The 26,320-nt window shown below is 37.8% G+C and overlaps 1 protein-coding gene across 2 annotated transcripts in view; it reads left to right on the forward strand.

Annotated features, from left to right (window-relative positions):
- The window catches only part of LOC123564587 (peptidyl-prolyl cis-trans isomerase-like), an 83,115-nt gene that overhangs the window by 38,016 nt on the left and 18,779 nt on the right, over positions 1-26,320 (forward strand). The window contains exons 4-5 of one of the 2 annotated variants that reach the window (XM_053537233.1): positions 3,740-3,815; positions 20,701-23,117. In XM_053537233.1, coding sequence (XP_053393208.1) covers positions 3,740-3,815; positions 20,701-20,833 — 209 coding nt within the window. In that variant the 3' untranslated portion in view covers positions 20,834-23,117. Of the gene's footprint in view, positions 1-3,739; positions 3,816-20,700; positions 23,118-26,320 lie in introns of those variants that run through there. The other variant, XM_053537232.1, reaches the window with a different exon arrangement.

A 26,320-nucleotide genomic window follows, 5' to 3' on the forward strand; every position in this document is an offset into this window, starting at 1 on the left:
TTTGGAACACTCAAAAATGGCACATTGGTGGGCGCCAAGATCACTCTGTGATCTCTTGTTACAAAATTATGCCCCTTTTTCAACATAGAAATTTTTGGTTAAGTTTTTGTATGTAAGCTGGTATCTCAATATCCACTAATGGGAAATGATTGAAACTTCATGCACTTGTTAACTGTTATGATATGACATGCAGTGCAAAGGGTCAATAACTCAACTTTGCATTTTACAAAATTATGCCCCTTTTTCAGCTTGGGAGTTTTGGGTTAAATTCTTATATGTAAGCTGGTATCTCAGTACCCACTAATGGGAATGGATTGAAACTTCACACACTTGTCTACTGTCATTAGCTGATAAGCACTATGCAGGTTCCATAACCCTGTTTTGCCTTTTTACTAAATTATGCCCCTTTTTCGACTAGTATTCATTCAATTGACAAGGCTGTTGAATAGTCGAGTGTTGCTCTCCTCCGACAGCTCTTGTTAGCCCACCATCATCTGATGGTGGGCTATTACAATCACTCTGCATCCGTGGTCTGTCCGTCCGTCATTCTGTCCGTCCGTCCGTCCTTCCGTTAACAATTTCTCGTTATCGCATCTCCTCAGAAACTACTGGGGGGATTTTGACCAAACTTTGTCAGAATGATGTATTGGTACCCTAGTTTTGTCCCCCTGAAAATCAGACTGGTTCAACAATTTATGAGTGAGTTATGGCCCTTTGTTTATTTCTATATTTTACATAGATTTATATAGGGAAAAGCTTTTAAAACCTTCTTGTCCAAAACCACAGAGCCTAGGGCTTTTATATTGGTTTGAAGCATCATCTAGTGGTCCTCCAAGATGATTCAAATTATTTCTCTAGGGTCAAATTTGGCCCCGCCCTGGGGGTCACATGTTTATATAGACTTATATAGGGAAAAACTTTGAATAACCTCTTGTTTAAAACCACAGGGCCTAGGGCTTTGATATTTTGTATTGACATCATCTAGTGGTCTCAACTGAGATTGTTCAAATTATACCCCTAGGGTCAAATATGGCCCCCCCTGGGGTCATATGGGTTTTCATAGACTTATATAAGGAAAAAACTTTGAAAATCTTCTGTCCCCAAAACCACAAAGCCTAGGGCTTTGATACTTGTAATGTAGCATCATCTAGGGTTCTCTACCAAGTTTGTTCAAATTAAACCCCCTAGGGTCAAAAATGGCCCCGCCCCGGTGGGTCACATGGTTCATATAGACTTATATAGGGAAAAGCTTTTAAAATTTTTTTGTCAATAACTACAACATTCAAATTTGGACCACATGTAATTTTGAGTGGCAATATGAACCTTGACATGAGTTGACCTTGATTTTGCCCTAGTGACCTACTTTCACATTTCTATAACTACAGCCTTCAAATTTGGACCGCATGTATATTTTTGAGTGGCAAGATGAACCTTGACATGACGACCTTGATTTTGACCTAGTGACCTCCTTTCACATTTCTGTAGCTACAGCCTTCAAATTTGGACCACATGCATAATTTTTTGCACTGGAAAAAACTTTGACCTTGATTTTGACCTAGTGACCTACAGGCGTCAAATTTGGACCATATGCCTAGTTCCGTGTTTCAAAATGAAATTTGACATTGATTTTCACCTAGTGACCTACTTTCACATTTCTCAAGCTACAGCCTTCAAATTTGGACCACATGCATAGTTTTATGTACCGAAAAAAACTTTGACCTTCACATTGACATAGTGACCTACTTTCACATTTTTGAAGGTACAGGCTTCAAATTTGGACCACATGCGTAGTTTTGTATTCCAAAATAAAATTTGACCCTTTATTTTGACCTAGTGACCACTTTTGCATTTCTCAAGCTACAGCCTCAAATTGGACCACATGCATAGTTTTGTGTACCGAAAAGAACTTTGACCTTTTCATTGACCTAGTGACCAAATTTCACATTTTTAAGGGACAGGCTTCAAATTTGGGCCACATGCATAGTTTTGTATTCTGAAATAAAATTTGACCTTGATTTTTACCTAGTACCAACTTTTACATTTCTCAAGTTTATAGCCTTCAAATTTGGACCACCTGCATAGTTTTGTGTACTGAAAGAATTTGACCTTTACATTGACCTAGTGACCTAAATTTTTTCATTTTTGAAGGTACAGGCTTCAAATTTTGGGCCACATGCATAGTTTTTGTATTCGAAATAGAATTTTATCTTGATTTTGACCTATGACCTACTTTTACATTTCTCAAGACAGCCTTCAGATTTAGACCACTTGCTTAGTTTTGTGTACCGAAATGAACTTTGACCTTAAGATTGACCTAGTGACCTACTTTCACATTTCTGTAGCTACAGGATTCAAATTTAGACCACATGCTATTTTTGTGTACCGAAACAAACTTTGACCTTGACATTGACCTAGTGACCTACCTTCACATTTCTCAAGCTACAGCTTTCGAATTTGGACCACATGCACAGTGTTGTGTATGGAAATGAAATTTGACCTTGAGCTAGTCAGTAAGTCTTGAAATTTGGAACACTCAAAAATGGCACATTGGTGGGCGCCAAGATCACTCTATGATCTCTTGTTTAAAATCTGACACCAGGATGTGTGGGTTAGTCGCTAAAAACTTGGTAGCCTGTTTGGGCTGAATGAAGTTGAAGACTCCTACTTCTTGGGGGGGGGGGGGGGGGGGGGGGGGGGGGGGAGGTGAAGTGAGTCAGTAGGTCAGGGTCACTGGACCTGAACCTTGAATAACACTTGACCCAATTTGCATGATTTCGGTTATGAAATTGATGATCCCCCTCCTTTTAGGGATCGGTAGGCCAAAGGTCAGGGTCATAGTGATCAAGGGACTGAAAATGGGACAACCTATCATTGGGGCATACATGTTTTCCAAACATCTCTTGTTTTTAAAAAAAGAACGATGGCATGATACAAAATTTGAAAATCTGGTTTTCTTGAGAGTTTCCATATTTCTTGTCAATTATATATCATTTTGACTTAATATTGTAATTGTTTTTATGGCCGTTTTGTCTCGTAATTCTCGTAATTTTTTGTGTGTTGTGAGCATTTTCATTTTGAATAACTCATGTCTAGTTATGTTAAAGTTGAGGTGATGGCATTACTAATATCTTGTCTCCTATGAGAGGCATACGTTTTATACAAACAGCTGCTGATAAGTTTAGTTTTATACAATTTCTGATGCAACTTGGTCATTTCCCATCAATTCACCTAAAAGTTCTGTTTAAATGAAGAAGTATGGGTAGACATGACTTGTGCTATTACTAAAAACAATCTCCAGTTGTTACGAAACATGAATGGAATGTTCCTTTGGTAAAAATGATATGAAAAAGCTGGCTTCCATTTATACCCATTCAAGGTCAAGGTCACAAATTGAAGGCCTTTGATTTCATGTCTGCTTCTTATTTCCAATGATTATCTTACCAGATAAATATATTAAAAGCCAAATTCCAATGTGCTTACCCAAGTTCAAGTAATAGAAAAGGCAGTGCTGTCCCTGCAACTAATTTGGATGGAATTCAATTTGTAGGTAGCTGGATTGCATATGGAGCCAGAGGGGAAAGTCACCATTGCTAAATACTGTGGTATTTCCTGTCAATATCAAGTTCATTGTGGTCAAACTGGTCTGGGGTTCCATTTTGAAAGTAGGAAATTTTAATAGTTTAAATTGTAAATAGAGCTACTTGTTCATAAATTAAAACTTTATATACCAACATTTCAGGTATTCTGTCAATGGCCAACGCTGGTCCAAACACAAATGGATCTCAGTTTTTCCTGTGTACAGCCGAAACATCATGGTAAGTACATTCAAAGGGCAACTGAATTGGTCAGCAAAAAAGGCCTAAATTGTTTAGCTGGAGAGCTGCCCTACTCGACACGGCGTTGGCGTCTTTCTGCGTCCACACTTTGGTAAAAATTTTGATGCACTTTATCTCTGTAATTACTTGATGGATTTGTTTCAAACTTAAAATAGTTTTTCCTCATAATACCCACATCATAATTATGGCACATGGGCCATAACTGTCGTACCAATATTTCATGAATTATCCTCCCCTTTTTAGCTCACCTGTCACAAAGTAACAAGGTGAGCTTTTGTGATGGCGCGGTGTCCGTCGTTCGTGCGTGCGTCCGTCTGTCAACTTTTGCTTGTGACCACTCTAGAGGTCACATTTTTCATGGGATCTTTATGAAAGTTGGTCAGAATGTTCATCTTGATGATATCTAGGTCAAGTTCAAAACTGGGTCACGTGCCGTCAAAAACTAGGTCAGTAGGTCTAAAAATAGAAAAACCTTGTGACCTCTCTAGAGGCCATATATTTCACAAGATCTTCATGAAACTTGGTCAGAATGTTCACTTTGATGATATCTAGGTCAAGTTCGAAACTGGGTCACTGACTTCAAAAACAGGTCAGTGGGTCTAAAAATAGAAAAACCTTGTGACCTCTCTAGGGCCATATATTTCACAAGATCTTCATGAAATTGGTCAAAGTTCACCTTGATAAATCTAGGTCAGATTCAAACTGGTCACGTGCCATCAAAAACTAGGTAAGTAGGTCAAATAATAGAAAAACCTAGTGACCTCTCTAAGGCCAATTTTTCAGGGGATCTGTATGAAAATTGGTCTGAATGTTCATCTTGATGATATCTAGGTCAAGTTCGAAACTAGGTCATGTGCGGTCAAAAACTAGTCAGTAGGTCTAAAAATAGAAAGCCCTTTGTGACCTCTCTAGAGGCCATAATTTATGAGATCTTCATGAAAATTGGTCAGAATTTTTCATTTTGAGGGAATATAGGTCAAGTTTGAAAAGTGGGTCACGTGCGGTCAAAAACTAGGTCAGTAGGTCAAATAATAAAAAAACCCTTTGTGACCCTCTAAAGGCCATATTTTCATGGGATCTGTATTAAATTGTCTGAATGTTCATCTTGATGATATCTATATCGGGTTTGAAAGTGGTCACTGCCGTCAAAAACTAGGTCAGTAGGTCCAATAATAGAAAACCTGTGACCTCCTAAAGGCCATATTTTTCAGGGGATCTGTATGAAAATTGGTCTGAATGTTCATCTTGATGATATCTAGGTCAAGTTCGAAACAGGGTCATGTGCGGTCAAAAACTAGGTCAGTAGGTCAAATAATAAAAAAACCGTGTGACCTCTCTAGAGGCCATACTTTTCATGGGATCTGTATGAAAGTTGGTCTGAATGTTCATCTTGATGATATCTAGGTCAAGTTTGAAACTGGGTCAACTGCGGTCAAAAGCTAGGTCAGTAGGTCTAAAATTATTAAAATCTTTTGACCTCTCTAGAGACCATATATTTCAGTGGATCTTCATGAAAATTGGTCAGAATTTTTATCTTGATAATATCTAGATCAAGTTCAAAACTGGGTCACATGAGCTCAAAAACTAGGTCACTATGTCAAATAATAGAAAAAAACGACGTCATACTCAAAACTGGGTCATGTGGGAAGAGGTCAGCGATTCAGGACCATCGTGGTCCTCTTGTTACTTAAAATTTCAAAGTTTTGATGCACTTTCACTCTGTCTCAATTATTATTGTAAATGGATTTGATTCAAACTTAAAATAGTTGTTCCACATCATCACCCACATGTGACACAAGGTCCATAACTCTTGCACCAGTATTTCATGAATTATGCCTCCTTTTACTTAGACTTTAAGGTTGATTTTGATGCATTTTCACTATATGTTATTACAGAGAGGATTTGATTCAAACTTAAAGTAGTTGTTCCACATCATCACTCACATCAAATGACAAAAGGGCAATAACTCGTGCACCAATATTTCATGAATTATTCCCCCTTTTTGCTTAGAATTTAAGGTTAGTTTCGCTGCAGTTTTACTTTTATTAGCCCACCTGTCACATAGTGACAAGGTGAGCTTTTGTGATCACCCTTCGTCCATCGTCCGTTGTGCTTCCGTCAACAATTTCTTGTCTGCACGATAGTGGTTTCATTTATGATTTTATTTTATCCAAACTTGCACACAACTTGTATCACCATTTAAAATCTCGGTTCCTTCTTGAAATAGCCAGATCCCATTATGTGTTCCAGATTATGGCCCCTGAAAGGGCCAAAATTACTATTTGACCTTTTCTGGCACAATAACAGCTTTATTTATGATTTGATTTTACCAAAAATGGCAACAAACTTTTATCACCATAAGATCTTTGGTTTCCCTTTTTTGAACTGGCCAGATTCCGTCATGGGTTCCAGAGTTATGGCCCCTGAAAGGGCCAGAATTAGCTATTTTGACCTTGTCTGCACAATAGCAGCTTCATTTATGATTTGATTTTAAAACCAAACTTGCACACAACTTTTATCACTATAAGATCTTGGTTCCTTTCTTTAATTGCTAGATTCCCTATGGGTTCCAGAGTTAGGTCCCTGAAGGGCCAGAATTAGCTATTTTGACCTTGTCTGCACAATAGCAGCTCATTTATGATTTTAATTTAATCAGACTTGCACAAAATTGTTTGCCATAATCTCAGTTCCTTTATTGAACCCCGGCCAGACCCATAATGGGTTCTAGAGTTATGGTCCCTGAAAGGGCCAGAATAAGCTATTTTGAACATGTCTGCACAATAGCAACTTTATTTATGATTTGATTTTAACCAAAATTGCACCCAACTGTATCACCACAAGATCTTTGGTTCCTTTCTTGAACTGTCCAGATTCCATCATGAGTTCCAAGTTATGGCCCCTGAAAGGTCAAAAATTGGCTATTTTGGGTTTTGCAGCCATATAAAAGACTTTATTTATGTTTTTTTTTTTTACAACTTTCCAAAATATCTTCAACAACAATAAATCTTGGATTCCATGACAAATCAGGTCCACTCGTAGGTTCCAGAGTAATTTTATATCTGATTACCTCCCCTGATTGAAGTCAAAATGGATTTATATCAGTAAGTACTTATAGGACTTACATGTATTTGAAACTTCATTATTATCATTAGTTGGACTGAGCCAATCGGGGTAGATAACTGTGGACTGATTTTATATCAAATTACCTCCCTTTATTTCAAATTAAAATTGGTATATCTCTGTAACTAATGAAGATACTGATCTGAAATTTCATTTATGTCAACAGATTTATTTGGCAGATCCTTCTTTTGTTCACGTACAACAATTTTCTTTTTATGTCGGTCTGTCAGTCTGTCCGCAATTTTCGTGTCCGGTCCATATCTTTGTCATCGATGGATGGATTTTCAAATAACTTGGCATGAATGTGTACCACAGTAAGACGACGTGTCACGGGCAAGACCCAGGTCCGTAGCTCAAAGGTCAAGGTCACACTTAGACGTTAAAGGTCATTTTTCATGATAGTGCATTCGTGTCCGGTCCATATCTTTGTCATCCATGGATGGATTTTCAAATAACTTGGCATGAATGTGTACCACAGTAAGACGACGTGTTGCGCGCAAGACCCAGGTCCGTAGCTCAAAGTTCAAGGTCACACTTAGACGTTAAAGGTCATATTTCATGATAGTGCATTGATGGGCGTGTCCGGTCCATATCTTTCATTCATGCATGGATTTTAAAATTATTGGGCATGAATGTGTACCACAGTAAGACGATGTGTCGCGCGCAAGACCCAGGTCCGTAGGTCAAAGGTGCTAAACTGTAACATCGGCCGTAACTATTCATTCAAAGTGCCATCGGGGGCATGTGTCATCCTATGGAGACAGCTCTTGTTAATTACTTCCCTTTTACGTTACTATAAATAGCTTATTTTTAGTAACTTTTTTATTATTGGCCGTAGGGAAAAACCGAGACCACTTTCCTGTGGTACAACATGGATGGTACCTCCAATTTTTAGGTGTATTTTGACATATCTGTACCTCGTAAGAATTTTTTTTTTCTTCTTGGTTAAATTTCTTTCCTTTGTTGTTCCTGGCCTTTGGACTTAGATATATTTTCTGAGGACCTTCTTGTCCTCAAGTGCAATGATAACAGGTGAGCGATATAGGGCCATCATGGCCCTCTTGTCTCAGTTATTATCCCCCGACGAAAGTCGGAGGGATATAGTTTTGGCGTTGTCCATCCGTCCGTCCTTCCGTCTGTCCGTCTTTCCGTCTGTCCGTAGCCATATCTAGGAAATGGTTGGGAATATTTATTTAAGGTTTAGGAGTATATCACCAAAACACAGAAATATTTTATAAACGAACAACATCGTTACCAATATTTTACCTGACCATTACATGTTCGCCGTACTGTCCCGTACTGAAAATATTCTGAAAAAGTTGTCCCCCCTTTGAAAATGAAAGCCATTGTAAAGAAATAAAAATAAACAATCGCTGAAAACTGTGTTCCACCTAGTTATGTGAAATTTCAACACTCGCACGCTATTACAAATGCCAAAACAAACATGTGTAACAGTTCCTTGAAAATGGTGAGTTTTAAAAGCGCTTGACTGTCTGGAAGTGGGCCTGTTTAAAAAAAAATTCTTTTTCGGAAATTTAATGCTTATATCAGTAAACTGACACTTGTTTTTTTAGAGTAATATAAGTAAAATACACGCTAAACATTACAAAAACAACAAAACAAGTTTCAGTATACTAATAAAACATTAATTCCCGAAAAAAAGACTGCCTAAATGGGACCCACTTCCAGGCATCAAACGCCTTCAAAAATTCACCATTTTCCCAAAAAACTGTTACACATTTAGTTTCGATTCATTTGCAATCGCATGCGAGTGTTGGAATTTCACATAATTAAGTGGAACACAGTTTTCAGCAATTGTTTATTTTTATTCTTTACAAATGGGATTCATTTTCAAAGGGGGACAAATTTTTTAGAATATTTTCAGTACGGAAAAGTACGGCAGAACATGAATGGTTAAGTAAATAATGGGAACGATGTTATTCGTTATAAAATATTTCTGTGTTTTTGGTGATATACTCCTAAACCTTAAAACTTCATATACATCCACTATGAGTCTTTGCGGCCGTCAAGTTTCAGTCAGATTGCCCAAGTAACACCAGAGTTACGGTCCTTAGAACTTTCTAGTGTTAACTATATAGGGTACTATAAATATGGCAATTTCTGCATCATAACTTTTGATATATTTGGCCTAGAACTATGAAACTTAAACAGAATTTAGATCACCATAATTTGGTTGTGTACACACAATTTCATTCGGATTTATGTGTAAATTAAGAGTTATTGCCCTTAAATTGTATAAAAATCCACATATTTGTACATAACAAACTTACCATTTGGTAGAATTTCATTAAATTTCTTTCATTCTTTTCCATGAACATTTATTGTAAACATGTGAAGTTGTGTACCCACACCTGGTCACCCCCTTACCTTGATCACACCCCCCCCACCCCACAAAAATAACCAAAAAAAAATCATTCCTTATTTTAGATTTTTTTCAAACAAACATGTTCACCACAGTGAGGTTATGGGGCCCATCAAGTTTCAGACAGATTGCCCAAGTAACACCAGAGTTATGGCCCTTAGAACTTTCTAGTGTTAACTATATAGGGTTCTATAGATATGGCAATTTCTGCATCATAACTTTTGATATATTTGACCTAGAACTATGAAACATTAACAGAATTTAGAGCACTATAATGTGGTTGTGCACAGACAATTTTGTACGGATTTATTTTGTAACTTCAGAGTTATTGCCCTTTAATTGTCTAAAAATCCACATATTTGTACATAACAAACTTACCATTTGGCAGAATTTCATTAGATTTCTTTCATTCTTTTCTATGAACATTTATTATAAACATGAGAAGTTGCGCACCCACATCTGGTCACCCACTTGCGTTGGTCACACAAGGAAAAACTTTAAAAATCTTCTTCTCAAGAACCAGAAGCCCTAGAGCTTAGATATTTGGTGTGAAGCATTGCCTCATGGACCTCTACCAATTTGTTCAAATCATGACCCCGGGGTCAAAATTGACCCCACCCCAGGGGTCACTTGATTTTACATAGGAAAATCTTAAAAAATCTTCTTCTCAAAAACCAGAAGCCCTAGAGCTTAGATATTTGAAATGTAGCATTGCCTAGTGGACCTCTACTAAAGTTGTTCAAATCATGACCCTGGGGTCAAAATTGACCCCGCCCCAGGGGTCACTTGATTTTACATAGGAAAATCTTCAAAAAATTTCTAAAAATAAACCAGAAGGCCTAGAGCTTAGATATTTGACATGTAGCATTGCCTAGTGGACCTCTACAAAGTTTGTTTAAATCATACCCCCAGGGTAAAAATTGACCCCACCCCAGGGGTCACTTGATTTTACATAGGCAAATCTTAAAAAATCTTCTCAAAAACCAAAAGCCCTAGAGCTTAGATATATGGTGTGAAGTATTGCCTAATGGACCTCTACCAAATTTGTTCAAATCATGACCCCGGGGTCAAAATTGACCCCGCCTCGGGTTACTTGATTGTACATAGGAAAATCTTAAAAAATCTTCTTCTCAAAAAGATAAGCCCTTGAGCTTTGATATTTGACATGTGGCTTTGGGCCTATTGGTCCTCTACTAAAGTTTTTTCAAATCTTTGCCCCCGGGGTCAAAATTGCCCCCGCCCCGGGGGTCACTGATTTTACATATAAAAAATCTGAAAAAAAATTCAAAAAATAAACCAAAAGGGCCCTAGAGCTTAGATATTTGACATGTAGCATTCCCTAGTGGACCTCTCTAAATTTATTCAAATCATGACCCCAGGGTCAAAATTGACCCCGCCCTGGGGGTCACCTTGATTTTACATTTGAAATCTTCAAAAACATTCTAAAAATAAACCAGAAGGCCTGAGTTTACATATTTCACATTAGCAGGCCTAGTGGACCTCTACAACATTTGTTCAAAAATGACCCCATGGTCAAAGTTGACCCTGCCCCGGGGGTCATTTGATTTTACATATGAAAATCTTAAAAAAATTTCTAAAAATAACCTGAAGGCCTGGATTTTTAGATATTTGACATGTAGCATTGCCTTGTAGACTTCTACAAAAAAGTTTCAAATCATGACCCCTGGGGTTAAATTGGCTCCACCCCATGGGGTTACTTGATTGTACATAGAAAAATCTTTAAAATTTTCTAAAAAAAACAAACAGAAGGCCTAGAGCTTAGATATTTGACATGTAGCATTGCCTAGTGGACCTCTACAAAATTTTTTCAAATCTTGACCCAGCCCCAGGGTTACTTGATTGTGCATAGGGAAATCTTCATGAATTTGCCAAAAATAAACCAGAAGGCCTAGATCTTGTTCAAGTAAGCAACTCTACTCAGGTGAGCGATATAGGGCCATCATGGCCCTCTTGTTTTTTTGTTTTTTTTAAATGTTCAAACCTTCAACAGTACATGTTAAGTTGTGACTGCACAAACCTTGCCCTCAGCCATGTTCAAGATATCTTACCTGTGTTCTCTCAAGGACATCATTCTGCTCTTTTAAATTCAAATGTACATGTTAAACAGCAACACTGGTGCCAAACCACTCAAAGACAACATTTCGTTCCAGTTAAACTTCAAGCTCACATTTCAATTAACTGCATTTAATTTTAAAAGCTAAGCTTATTACAGTAAGCATATCCCATTCAAAATAAATTCTTTAGTCAGGATCAAAGTATCATACATTTAAATTATGTACTCTTTAATTAAACATTTGTTTTCTGTTAAATTGATTTTGACTAATGAAATTATTTGCTTCTTATTAACATCCTTAACTTTTTGCCGGATATATCTTTTTGCCATTCCTCAGCACAAACCCTTTAGGCGGGGGATACCAATTCATCGAATTTGCTTGTTACTAAATGGATTTTATGATGGATTTAAAATAGTTGTTCCACAATATCACTCACATCATATGACAAAAGGACCATAACTCTTGCACCAGTATGTCATGAATTATGCCCCCTTTTACTTAGAAATTCAGTTTGTGTCATTTGTATCTCAAAAAGTATTTGACGTAGAGTCACAAAACAGGGGATTGTTATATAGCATGTGTAGTTGCCTGGTGTTCTGTTTGGGATTTCACTCAGCCAGATTGGAGTTACAGTCCTTGACTTAGTGAAAAATATGCATAAAGTGCTTGTGTTGCATATATCTTTAAAAAATTCTCCTAGAGTCATGGAATCTTGTAGGAATATTGTGTAGCATGTGAATTTGTGTACCTAAGTTTTTTAGCTCATCTGATTTTTTGAAAAATAAAAATGAGTATTGTCATCACATGATCGGTGTTGGCGTTGCCTGGTTAAGTTTTATATTTAGGTCAACTTTTCTCCTAAACTATCAACTATTGCTTTAAAACTTGCAACACTTGTTCACCATCAATAGCTGACTCTGTACAGCAAGAAACATAACTCCATCTTGCTTTTTGCAAGAATTATGGCCCATTTTGGACTTAGAAAATATCAGATTTCTTGGTTAAGTTTTATGTTTAGGTCAACTTTTCTCCTAAACTATCAAAGCTGTTGCTTTAAAACTTGCAACACTTGTTCACCATCAAAAGCTGACTCTGTACATCAAGAAACATAACTCCATCCTGCTGTTTGCAAGAATTGTGGCCCCTTTTCAGTGATTTTTTTCAGCTTTGGGGGAAGGGGGTTGGTGCCCTTTGGAGGGGGAAAAATACGACGTAAAACTAAGAAAAGGGGAATTTTCATTTGTGTTGAAATAAACTATAGTTTCAAGTTTATTGATAAATTCAGGGCCCATAAGAGCATGTGACATGACATATAACACAATGTAGCATATCAATTATACCAGATAACCAAATAAATGTTTCAAATGTGGAGGATAAGACATCCATTAGACTACCAAAATTTACAACAGACATTAGGTCCCTTCTTAAACAAGTCGATGAGTGGCTGTTTTTAGCTCAACTGTCACAAAGTGACAAGGTGAGCTTTTGTGATCGCGCGGCGTCCGTCGTCCGTTGTCCGTCCGTCCGTGCGTGCGTGCGTCCGTAAACTTTTGCTTGTGACCACTCTAGAGGTCACATTTTTCATGGGATCTTTATGAAAATTGGTCAGAATGTTCACCTTGATGATATCTAGGTCCAAGTTCGAAACTGGGTCACGTGCCATTAAAAACTAGGTCAGTAGGTCTAAAAATAGAAAAACCTTGTGACCTCTCTAGAGGCCATATATTTCACAAGTCTTCATGAAAATTGGTCAGATGTTCACCTTGATGATATCTAGGTAAATTCGAAAAATGGGTCACGTGGGGTGAAAAACTAGGTCAGTAGGTCTAAAAATAGAAAACCTTGTGACCTCTCTAGAGGCCATATTTTTCATGAGACTTCATGAATATTGGTCAAATGTTCACCTTGATGATATCTAGGTCAAAAATTCGAAACTGGGTCACGTGGGTCAAAAACAAGTCAGTAGGTCTAAAAATAGAAAAAACCTTGTGACCTCTCTAGAGGCCATATTTTTCATGAGATCTTCATGAAATTGGTCAGAATGTTCACCTTGATGATATCTAGGTCAAATTTGAAACTGGGTCACGTGGGGTCAAAAACTAGGTCATTAGGTCTAAAAATAGAAAAACCTTGTGACCTCTCTAGAGGCCATATTTCTCAAGGATCTTCATGAAATTGGTCGAATGTTCAGCTTGATGATTCTAGGTCAAGTTCGAAACTGGGTCACGTGGGGGGAAAAAATAGGTCAGTAGATCTAAAAATAGAAAAACCTTGTGACCTCTCTAGAGGCCATATTTTTCATGAGATCTTCATGAATAAATTGGTCAGAATGTTTACCTTGATGATATCCAGGTCAAGTTCGATCTGGGTCATGTGGGATCAAAACTAGGTCAGTAGGTCTAAAAATAGAAAAACCTTGTGACCTCTCTAGAGGCCATATTTCTCAATGGATCTTCATGAAATTGGACAGAATGTTCCCTTGTTGAATCTAGGTCAAGTTCGAAACTGGTCATGTGCGGTCAAAAACTAGGTCAGTAGGTCTAAAAATAGAAAATTCTTGTGACCTCTCTAGAGGCCATATTTTTCAATGGATCTTTATGAAAATTGGTCAGAATATTTACCTTGATGATATCTAGATCAAGTTCGAAACTGGGTCACGTGGGGTTAAAAACTAGGTCAGTAGATCTAAAAATAGAAAAACCTTTTGACCTCTCTAGAGGCCATATTTTTCATGAGATCTTCATGAATATTGGTCAGAAGGTTCATCTTGATGATATCTAGGTCAGGTTTGAAACTGGGTCACGTGGGGTCAAAAACTACGTCAGTAGGTCTAAAAATAGAAAAACCTTGTGACCTCTCTAGAGGCCTTATTTCTCTATGGATCTTCATGAAAATTGGTGAGACTGTTCAGCTTGATGATATCTAGGTCAGGTTCGTAACTGGGTCATGTGCCGTCAAAAACTAGGTCAGTAGGTCGAAAAATAGAAAAACGTTGTGACCTCTCTAGAGGCCATATTTTTCACGAGATCTTCATGAAAATTGGTGAGAATGTTCACCTTGATGATATCTAGGTCAAGTTTAAAAGTGGGTCACGTGCCTTCAAAAACTAGGTCATTAGGTCAAATAATAGAAAAACCTTGTGACCTCTCTAGAGGCCATATTTTTCAATGGATCTTCATGAAAATTGGTCAGAATTTTTTATCTTGATGATATCTATGTCACATGTGCTGAAAAACTAGGTCACTTTGTCAAATAATAGAAATAACGACGTCATACTCAGTTCAACACTGGGTCATGTGGGATAGGTGAGCGATTCAGGACCATCATGGTCCTCTTGTTTTTATTTCTGTCAAATTCTGACATTTGCAGTCACTGTTACATTTGACTTATCACAATAAAAACAAACTGTAAAAAACAATGTATGCGTTGGACTAGTCCCTTCCCAAAGCATAAAATCAAACCCTGACTGACTAAAAGATGGAAAACTCAACACTACCCGGCCAAACAAATAGAATGCAAATCATTTACAGACTAACATTCAACAGCGTTGTTGTGCAGAATAATACAGCACTTCGACGATTCTGATTTGTCAAGGGAAGTTACTCCAACTGGTGTCGATGTAAACAAAACACGAGATACCACGGTGAACTGTTTTCAATATGAAAATAAATAAAATAAACTAGAGGGGGGAATGGGGCCGAATTTCGCCGAATATTTTGGTGAAAAAAAAAACGCTGCTTTTGGACCTAGAAAATATCAGATTTCTTGGTAAAGTTTTGTGTTTAGGTCAACTTTACTCCTTAACTGTCAAAGCTATTGCTTTATAACATGGAGCAGTAATTTGTCATTAAAAGCTGACTCTGCAGAACAAGTGCCGTAACTCTACATTGCTTTTTAGCTTACCTCAGCACGAAGTGCTCAAAGGTGAGCTTTTGTGATCGCCCTGTGTCTGTCATCCGTCCGTCCGTCCGTCAAAAATTTGTTAACACTCTAGAGGTCACATTTTTGGCCCAATCTTAATGAAACTTGGTCAGAATGTTACCCTCAATAAAATCTTGGACGAGTTCGATATTGGGTCATCTGGGGTCAAAAACTAGGTCACCAGGTCAAATCAAAGGAAAAGCTTGTTAACACTCTTGAGGTCACAATTTTAGCCTAATCTTAATGAAACTTGGTCAGAATGTTACCCTCAATAAAATCTTGGATGAGTTTGATATTGGGTCATCTGGGGTCAAAAACTAGGTCACCAGGTCAAATCAAAGGAAAAGCTAGTTAACACTCTAAAGGTCACAATTTTGATCTTTAGGTCAAGTTCAAATCTGTGTCAGGTGGGGTCAAAAACTAGGTCACCAGGTCAAATCAAAGGAAAAGCTAGTTAGCACTCTCTAGAGGCCATATTCATGACCATATTTTATTGAAATTTGGTAAGTATGTTGATCTTGATCTTTAGGCCAAGTTAAAATCTGGGTCAGGTGGGTTTAAAAACTAGGTCACCAGGTCAAATCAAATTTAAAGCTTATTAACCCTCTAAGAGGTCACATTTATGATAATATTTATATGAAACTTGGTCAGAAATGTTTATCTTGTTGATCGTTATGTCAGGATCAAATTGAAGTTCGAATCTGGGTCAAGTGGGGTCAAAAACTAGGTCACCAGGCCAAATCAAAGGAAAAGCTGGTTAACACTCTAGAGGCCACATTTATGATTGTATCTTCATGAAACATGGTCAGAATGTTAACCTTGATGATCTTTAGGTCAGGTTTAAATCTGGGTCAGGTGGGGTCAAAAACTAGATCACCAGGTCAAATAAAAGGAAAAGCTAGTTAACACTCTAGAGGCCACATTTATGACCATATCTTAATGAAACTTGGCCAGAATGTTATTCTTGAAGATATTTAGGTCAAGGTTCAGTCTGGGACAGGTGGGGTCAAAAACTAGGTCACTAGGTCAAATCAAATGTAAAGCTTGTTAACACTCTAGAGACCTAATTATGTCTCCCACCACACAGTGGTGTGGGAGACATATTGATTTACTCCAGTCTGTCTGTCACAAAGCCTGGCCGCATTAGACCATTTCTCATCCGATTTTCACCAAACTTAAACAAAATGTGTTTGACCATAAGACCTCGGCCAAGTTTGATAACTAGCCAAATCAGTCCAGGCATATTGGAGTTATGGCCCTTGAATTACCAAACATTTGCCTTTTTACTCTTGTCCGCACTCTAAGTCGAACATTTCTCATCCGGTCTTCACCAAACTTAAACAAAACATGTTTGACCATGAGACCTCAGCTAGCTTCAATAACTAGCCAATTCTGTCCAGGCATTTTGGAGTTATGGCCCTTGAATTGCCCAAAAATCGGCCTTTTTGCTCTTATCTGCACTCCTAAGTTGAACATTTCTCATCCGATTTTGACCAATCTTGAACAAAATGCGTTTGACCATAAGACCTCAGCCAAATTTGATAACTAGCCAAATCCGCCCAGGCACTTTTGAATTATGGCCCTTGAATTACTGATTGGATCCACTCGTCCAGACCATCTAATTAGATCCACTCAGGTTAACCATCTAGAGAAACTAGACATTTTCATAGGGGCAGTTGTGGGAGACATGCGCTTTCCTCAAAAGCATCTCTAGTTTTAAGTTTGAAACTCCTGGGAATTGATCAGAATGTTTGTCTTGATGACCTCTAGGTCAGGTTTGAATCTGGGTCATGTTGATCAAAAACTAGGTCACCAGGTGAAATCAAAAGTAAATCTTGTTAACAATCTAGAGGTCAAATTTGTGACTGTATTTCCATGAAACTTGGTCAGAATGTTAATCTTGATGATCTTAAGGCCAGATTGGAATCTGGGTCATGTGGGGTCAAAAACTAGGTCACTGGGTCAAATCGAAGGAAAAGCTAGGGAACACTGTAGAGACCACATTTATGACCATAATCTTTATGAAACTTGGTCAGAATGTTAATCTTAATGATCTTAAGGTTAAGTTCCAATCAGGGTCAGGTGGGGTCAAAAACTAGGTCACTAGGTCAAATCAAAAGTAAAGCTTGTTAATCTAGAAGCCACATTTATGAAACTTGGTCAGACTGTTAATTTTGATGATCTTTAGGTCAAGTTCGAATCTTGGTCATGTGGGGTCAACAACTAGGTCACTAGGTCAAATTAAAGGAAAAAGTAGTTAACACTCTAGAGGCCACATTTATGACCATATCTTAATGAAACTTGGCCAGAATGTTAATCTTGATGATCTTTAGGTCAGTAGGTCAGGTGAGCGATACAGGGCCTTCATGGCCCTCTTTTTAGCCCACCATCATCAGATGGTGGGCTATTCAAATCACTCTGCGTCCGTGGTCCGTCGTCCTTCCGTCAGTCCTTCCGTCCGTTAACAATTTCTCGTTATCGCATCTCCTCAGAAACTACCAGGGGGATTTTGACCAAACTTTGTCAGAATGATGTATTGGTACCCTAGTTGTGTCCCCCTGCAATTCAGACTGGTTCAACAATTTTTTAGTGAGTTATGGCCCTTTGTTTATTTCTATAATTTACATAGATTTATATAGGGAAAAACTTTGAAAATCTTCTTGTCCAAAACCACAGAGCCTAGGGCTTTGACATTTGGTATGAAGCATCATCTAGTGGTCCTCTACCAAGATGATTCAAATTATTTCCCTGGGGTCTAATATGGCCCCGCCCCGGGGGTCACATGGTTTATATAGACTTATATAGGGAAAAACTTTGAAAAACCTCTTGTTCAAAACCACAGGGCCTAGGGCTTGGATATTTTGTATCTGACATCATCTAGTGGTCTTCTGCTAAGATTGTTCAAATTATCCCCCTAGGGTCAAATATGGCCCCGCCCCGGGAGTCACATGGTTTACATAGACTTGTATAGGGGAAAAACTTTGAAAATCTTCTTGTCCAAACCACAAAGCCTAGGGCTTTGGCATTTGTAATGTAGCATCATCTAGTAGTTCTCTACCAAGTTTGTTCAAATTATCCCCCTAGGGTCAAATATGGCCCCGCCCTGGGGGTCACATGGTTCATATAGACTTATATAGGGAAAAACTTTTAAAATCTTCTTGTCAATAACCTACAACATTCAAATTTGGACCACATGTATGGTTTTGAGTTGCAAGATGAACCTTGACATGAGTTTACCTTGATTTTGACCTGATGACCTACTTTCACATTTCTGTAGCTACAGCCTTCAAAGTTGGACCACATGCATAGTTTTGTGCACTGAAAAATACTTTGACCTTGACATTGACCTAGTGACCTACTTTCACATTTTTGAAGGTACAGGCTTCAAATTTGGACCACATGCATAGTTTTGTGTTCCGAAATGAAATTTGACCTTGATTTTGACCTAGTGACCTACTTTCACATTTCTCAAGCTACAGCCTTCAAAATTTGGACCACATGCATAGTTTTGTGTATCGAAATAAACTTTGACCTTTACATTGACCTAGTGACCTACTTTCAAATTTCTCAAACTACAGCCTTCAAACTTGATGCACATGCATAGTTTTGTGTATCGAAATAAACTTTGACCTTAAGATTGACCTAGTGACCTACTTTCAAATTTCTCAAACTACAGCCTTCAAACTTGATGCACATGCATAGTTTTGTGTACAAAGAATTTTGTCCTTGAAACTGATCTGGTGACCTACTTTCACATTTCTCAAGTTACAGCTTACGAATTTGGACCGCATGCACAGTGTTGTGTACGGAAATGAAATTTGACCTTGAGCTAGTCAGTAAGTCTTGAAATTTGGAACACTCAAAAATGGCACATTGGTGGGCGCCAAGATCACTCTGTGATCTCTTGTTTAAGATACAACCTTGAAATTTGGATGACATGTACAGTTAAGCACTTAGATCTTAAATTGACTTTCAGTGACCATGAATGTGACCTACTTACCTACTTTCTTTATATTTTAGCATTAGAATATGAAACATGTGGCTCATATTACTCAGGTGAGCGTTCCAGGGTCATCATGACCCTCTTGTTTGAGATACAGCCTTAAAATTTGAATGACATATACAGTTTCGCACACCGATCTTAAAACTGACTTTCAGTGACCATAAATTTGACCTACTGACCTACTTTCTTAATATTTTAGCATCAGTTTGACACTTGAAATTTGTAGCTCATATTACTCGGGTGAGCGATCAAGGGTCATCATGACCCTCTTGTTACATTGATATTACACCAATGTGACACCAACACAATGACTCTAGTAGCTCCTAGACCATACACCATACACACCAAAATGCAATAGCTTTAATTTGCAAACGCATTGTTTTATCTTACCACTTTCAGATTTTATATTTGATAATTATATCAAATGGCATGTATACAACACTTAAGACAGGCAGTTGCAATAGTAAAAAAAGTTTCCATCTTGATATCAGAACTTTTAACCTCCTTCATACTTATTTTGTGTTAGTTACCTTTACCTTGTCACAGAGAGCTATGTGTTAAGAGGCTTTGGATTGTCATGGCCCTATTTTTTATGCCCCCGAAGGGAGGCATATTAGTTTTCAACTGTCCCTCCGTTAGTTAGTTCGTTAGTCACAACGTTAACTTTTTGCATGAAGGCACTTCACTCTCGAACCACTGCACCCAGAACCTTCAAACTTCACATGCTGATAGTACTTATTGAGTACACCACCCTACTGACTTTGGGGTCACCAGGTCAGAGGTCAAGGTCACAGGGACAATGTTAACTTTTTGCATGTACTTATTGAGTACACCACCCCTACTGGCTTTCAGGTCACCAGGTCAAAGGTCAAGGTCACAGGGGCCAACGTTAACTTCTTGCATGAAGGCACTTTACTCGCGAACAACTGCACCCAGGACCTTCAAACTTCACATGCTGATAGTACTTATTGAGTACACCACCCCTACTGACTTTGGGGTCACCAGGTCAAAGATCAAGGTCACTGGGCCAACGTTAACGTTTTGCATGAAAGCACTTTACTCGCGAACCACTGCACCCAGGACCTTCAAACTTCACATGCTGATAGTACTTATTGAGTACACCACCCCTACTGACTTTGGGGTCACCAGGTCAAAGGTCAAGGTCCCAGGGGCCAACATTAACTTTTTGCATGAAGGCACTTTACATGCAAACCACTTCATTCAGGATCTTCAAACTTCACATGCTGATAGTACTTATTGAGTACATCACCCCTACTGACATTGGGTCACCAGGTCAAAGGTCAAGGTGCTGCAGGGGCATTTGTCACCATTAGTGACAGCTCTTGTTTTTTTTTTTTACAGGCTAGATGGCAAGCATGTTGTGTTTGGAAAAGTGACTGCCGGAATGGATGTAGTGACGAAGATTGAAGCAGTGGGAAGTAAACAAGGGGCAACTAGAGAGAAAGTTCTAATCTCTGACTGTGGAACACTGTAGAAGTTGTTACTGTATCCATCCTACAGTTATTTACAAAGAGATTAACTATTTTGATAATTTTGACTGAACAATATTAATAAGATTGACCAAGTTCTATATCATATCATGCTACTGGAAAAACTGATAACATTTTGCAGACTTTATTACTGTCTATTCTAATATACTGGCATATTCTGTTGATTTATTCACTGAAATAGCAAATATCAATATTGTGTTGTATAGATAAAAAATATTTATATTTCATGTATTCTGTTAAAACTTTAGTGTTTACAAAATTTGTTTAATCCAGACAATAATTCTTAACATGATACTTTTTTTTTAGCTTGGCCAAAATTTTTCCAGTAGAGCTATTGTTGTCACCCTTTCATCAGGTTCAGCATTTGCATCACAGAAGTTTTGCATGTAAGCCAATTTCGCAAAAACTACTACAAGGCCAAATGCTTTCAATTTTCACATGGTATTAACATCATGAGATGACCTCACAGGACAAGTAACATAACTCTAGCTTTTATTTTTTCAGACCTATGCCCCTTTAAATGTAGATATATATGACAGTTTTGCATATAAGCACATTTCGCTAAATTACAGATTTTTCACACTGGGTAAGCTCACATGACAAGTTTCAGTGTTGGTTAGTTTTTTAAAAACTGAAACAAAAGTGCGACATTCACTTTTTCTTGCTTTAATTGTCCCCAACCCTGGGTTGTTTTTTTTTGTATGCTTTTTCAAAATTTTGCTTAAGCTTTTGGGTGTTGGGTAGGACTTCAAATAGTCGAGTGTTCTGTTATTAGACAGCTGCAGCTGTTTTTAACCAGGTTTGAGTTATTAGATTGGGGTATGTCGTTGGTCGGGCGGATGGGCGGCGGCGTCAAACTGGTGTTTCCGGTCAATAACTTCTGTTTCGGTAAAGATATTTGAATAAAACTTGGTATGTATGTACCTTATATCAAGACAAAGGCTGGGATTGATTTTGGGGTTTCTGGCATGGTTCGCACAGGCCATGAAACGTCCTTGAATTTGATGCCTACTCCTTGAAGACTACTTGAATTTTGTAACAGTCAGAAACTACTTGAAAACTACTTGAATTTAGGAAAAAACGTACAAAAGATGGCAAATAGTCCTTAAATTCGTCTGGTGCGAAGTGAAAACGGACAAACATTATAAACGGACCAAAATAAACTAAAAAACGACGAAAAAACAACAACCATTACCGCCATTAGGGCCTGCCACGGAGTCGGCGATAGTACGGTACGGTACTGTACTTTACGGGTTTTATGCTCTTTTAAGTAATTTTCGCACTGTGTAATTTATCCGCGATGCATAAGGTCATTTTTCCAGGAAGAAAAACATGAGTTCTAAAATGTACAATTGTGTCTTTCGCAAAAGTGGCTTACTGATGACAATTATAAACATTGGCTACGGGAATTCAAAGGCGAAAAACGAAAATGCCTTTGTGTTTTTTGTGACAAGATAATCGACATCGCTGCTATGGGAGGAAGTGCATTAAAATCACATTCCAAAAGCGAAAAAAATAAAAACAGCTCTGCCATGAGAAGTTCGACTGAAACAATTGATGCTTTTTTCGCTCCTAAGCATGTAAGAGAGTCAACACAGGATAGAAATAATAACAACTTGACAATACCGCCCCCGCCCCCACCTACTGTGAAAATACATAAATCTTGTGTTACATTGTTTAATTTTGTCCTAAATTGGATTTAAATTGGTTGTTTCATGTCTCAGCAACAGTGACGTTGCGCCCATCTTAGTCCTTGAAAATGGAGGAAAACTACTTGAAAACTCCATGAAAACTACTTGAATTTTTTTTTGGGAAGGTCTTTATGAACCATGTCTGGGATCAAGGTCAAGGTCACTGTTACTTAAAATAGAAAAAGGGTTTCTGGTCAGTAACTTAACTTAGGAATGAGCTATCATGATGAAACTTGGTGTATAGAAAACTTATATAAAGTTGTAGCTTGGGATTGATTTTGGGGTTTCTGGGATCAAGGTCAAGGTCATTGTTACTAAAAATAGGGTTAGGGTTTAGGGTTAGGGTTGTTCTTTAGGGTTAGGGTTAGGGTTGTGCTTTAAAGTGGTGCACTGTGATTCAGTGTACTTTTTTATTCTTATGAAAAGTGTTGAAAACCTGGTTTCGTGGCATTGCCGCGTTTCTTGTTCTTTTTAATTTAAGTTATCTGGTATACACTAATATATGTGTTCTTTATATATATTTAGAAATTTTGCTTTAAAAAATGTACCCTTACTGAAAATAAAGTCTGAGTAATGTTGTATTGTTTGTTCCTTACTAGTGGTAGAGTGCAAGAGATTGTAGGTTTGTTCTGTGGCTGCATCCTACCAGAGACATAAAAAATGATATTAGTAGCTTCCTTACTTTGTGCTTTGCAATAAGAGGATAGTTTTGGACTGTTTAGTCAGATGTCGGTATGTGAGAGGGTAAGGTATCATTTGACATGTGTTAAGCATGATATTTCATTGATGCAGCACTGTAAAGTTGGGAATCTTGCTCTCAGCTACAAGACACTCGTCCACTGTATGACTGACAAACTGTTGAAAAATAACCCAAACAAACATAGCAGCTTGTATAGATGATGATAAAAAGTTGTCTGTCTGTCTTTAACTTAAGGTAGTTCTGCACGTTTGATAAACCGGAAGTGATGGCGTAAAGTCATTTATCCGGAAAACGTAGAATAAAGCCTGGATTTGGTGTACGTAAATGAAAATCATTTTATGAGTTAATGACAACCTGTTATTAAATTTATTAAAATGGCACTGTTACTTTATTTCTTAAGTGAAAATATTATATTTAAACATATGAGACGTTAAAAATTCAAAATGTCTTAAATTAGCATGAAATATTCCATTCACTTTAGTCATGGTCAGATATCTAAAAAAATTAGCACATGGACCTACTGTGAAGTCATTAAATTTCGTGGGCATGAAATTTCGTGGTTTTGGTCAAAACGGCATTTTCATGGGGATATGACTGTGGATTTCAACTTACGAACATAAAATGAATGGGAATTTTACTTCTTTGTTGGCATTAAATTTCGTGGATTGACTCAGTCACGAAATCCACAAATATTAGTCCTCCACGAATATTAATGATTTCACAGTATACATTTTATTTCACCACATTATAAGCCATATGTTTATCTACAGCTGTGAAAAGTTTCATCAAAATCTACATTGTGCGAAAATTCTATGCATGAAAATGTTTTGAAAGTTAAGATTTTCCCATAGACTCCCATTATGAAAAATTGCATAAGGTCCAAATTTTTCAAATCAGTCTAGCACAAAATCAAGCACACGACCCTATCCTTTTCGTGGGGGCATATAGATTTGGTCTTGTCCGTGTGAGCGTCCGTCCGAAGTTCGTGACGCGTCTAGCTCAAAAAGTATTTGATATAAATTGATTAAACGTTGCATGAGTCTTTATCATGATATGAACTTGAGCGCTTCCTATTTTTTGTCTGGCTCTGCCCCCTATTTTCAGAGTTATGGCCCCTGAAATAGTCAAAAACGCACATTTTCACCTTGTGACACGTCTAGCTCAAAAAGTGTTTGTTATAGATTCATGAAACCTTGCATGAGTCTTAATCATGATATGAACTTGCGCACCTTCTATTTTTTGTCTGGCTCGGCCCCCTATTGTCTGAGTTATGGCCCCTGAAATACCGTAGATACCCATGTATAATGCGCACCCCCAATCTTAGTCCAAAATCCTGGGGGGAAAAAACAAACATTTTTGGTCAATTTTGAGGTGGATGGAAAACGAAAGTAGAGTTTACATCAACACCGGTAATAAATTTTATCTCAGCAGCGGAGAGCAGCATCAGTCTCACGGTACTATCGATTTTTGTTTTCTCGAAAATAAAACCAGTAAATTATTGTTATATTTGTTGTTTTACCTTTTTTATTTCAATATTTTGAATAAATAAATAGCAGCTGATTCAATATTTCGGAATGGTATCTTTCAAAATGACATGAGCTTCTCAATTCAAACTGATAACAAAAGGTGTGATAGTCCTTTTGTCACGATCATAAAGCCAGTAATTACCGGCAATTAACGTGACACCTCGTGTCAATTATGTTGTTCATAGTTTGATCTCGGTTAAAGATAATTCTCGATCTTTAATAAGTATCATAATTTTTGTGATTTATAAACATTTCTTTCGTCAAAATACTTTTAAATTTATATGAAATTAATTTTGTTTGAAAGAAAAATAAACAATTCGATCTTTTAGGGAACGTAACGGCAATCTTAGATTTTAGCAGAGACAGTAAGCGCGGGGAGTAGTTTCCCTTTACCAAAATGGCGAACATCGGTAACAAACTTGTTTTGAAGTTGGAAAATTGTCTATATCTGTGTATTATGCGCAGTCACGATTCGGGGGTGGTCCCGGGGGTCAAAAAAACTGCGCATTATACATGGGTATCTACGGTAGTCAAAAATGCACATTTTCACCTTGTGACGCGCTTAGCTCAAAAAGTATTTGATAGAAATTGGTAAAACTTTGCATGAGTCTTTATCATGATATGAACTTTTGCACCTTCTATTTTTCGTCTGGCTCGGCCCCCTATTTTCTGAGTTATGGCCCCTGAAATAGTCAAAAATGCACATTTTCACCTTGTGACACGCCTGTATAGCTCAAAAAGTGTTTGATATAGATTCATGAAACCTTGCATGAGTCTTAATCATGATATGAACTTGCGCACCTCCTACTTTTATGTCTCCCCCAGGAGACATATTGTTTTTGCCCTGTCCGTCCGTCCATACGTCACACTTCATTTCCGAGCAATAACTGGAGAACCATTTGACCTAGAACCTTCAAACTTCATAGGGTTGTAGGGCTGCTGGAGTAGACGACCCCTATTGTTTTTGGGGTCACTCCATCAAAGGTCAAGGTCACAGGGGCCTGAACATTGAAAACCATTTCTGATCAATAACTAGAGAACCACTTGGCCCAGAATGTTGAAACTTCATAGGATGATTGTACATGCAAAGTAGATGACCCCTGTCGATTTTGGGGTCACTCCATTAAAGGTCAAGGTCACAGAGGCCTGAACATTGAAAACCATTTCCAGTCAGTAACTTGAAAACCACTTGACCCAGAATGTTGAAACTTAATAGGATGATTGGTCATAAAGAGTAGATGACCCCTAACGATTTTGGGGTCACTCTGTGAAAGGTCAAGGTCACAGGGGCCTGAACATTGAAAACCATTTCCGGTCAGTAACTTGAGAACCACTTGACCCAGAATGATGAAACTTCGTAGGATGATTGGTCATGCAGAGTAGATGAACCCTTACGATTTTAGGTCACTCTGTTAAAGGTCAAGGCCACAGGGGCCTGAACATGGAAAACCATTTCCAATCAATAACTTGAGAACCTCTCGACCCAGAATGTTGAAACTACATAGGATGATTGTTCATGCAGAGTAAATGACCCATATTGTTTTTGGGGTCACT

Source organism: Mercenaria mercenaria, chromosome 2, assembly GCF_021730395.1.
Source record: "Mercenaria mercenaria strain notata chromosome 2, MADL_Memer_1, whole genome shotgun sequence".
Classification (NCBI taxonomy): Eukaryota; Metazoa; Mollusca; class Bivalvia; order Venerida; family Veneridae; genus Mercenaria; species Mercenaria mercenaria.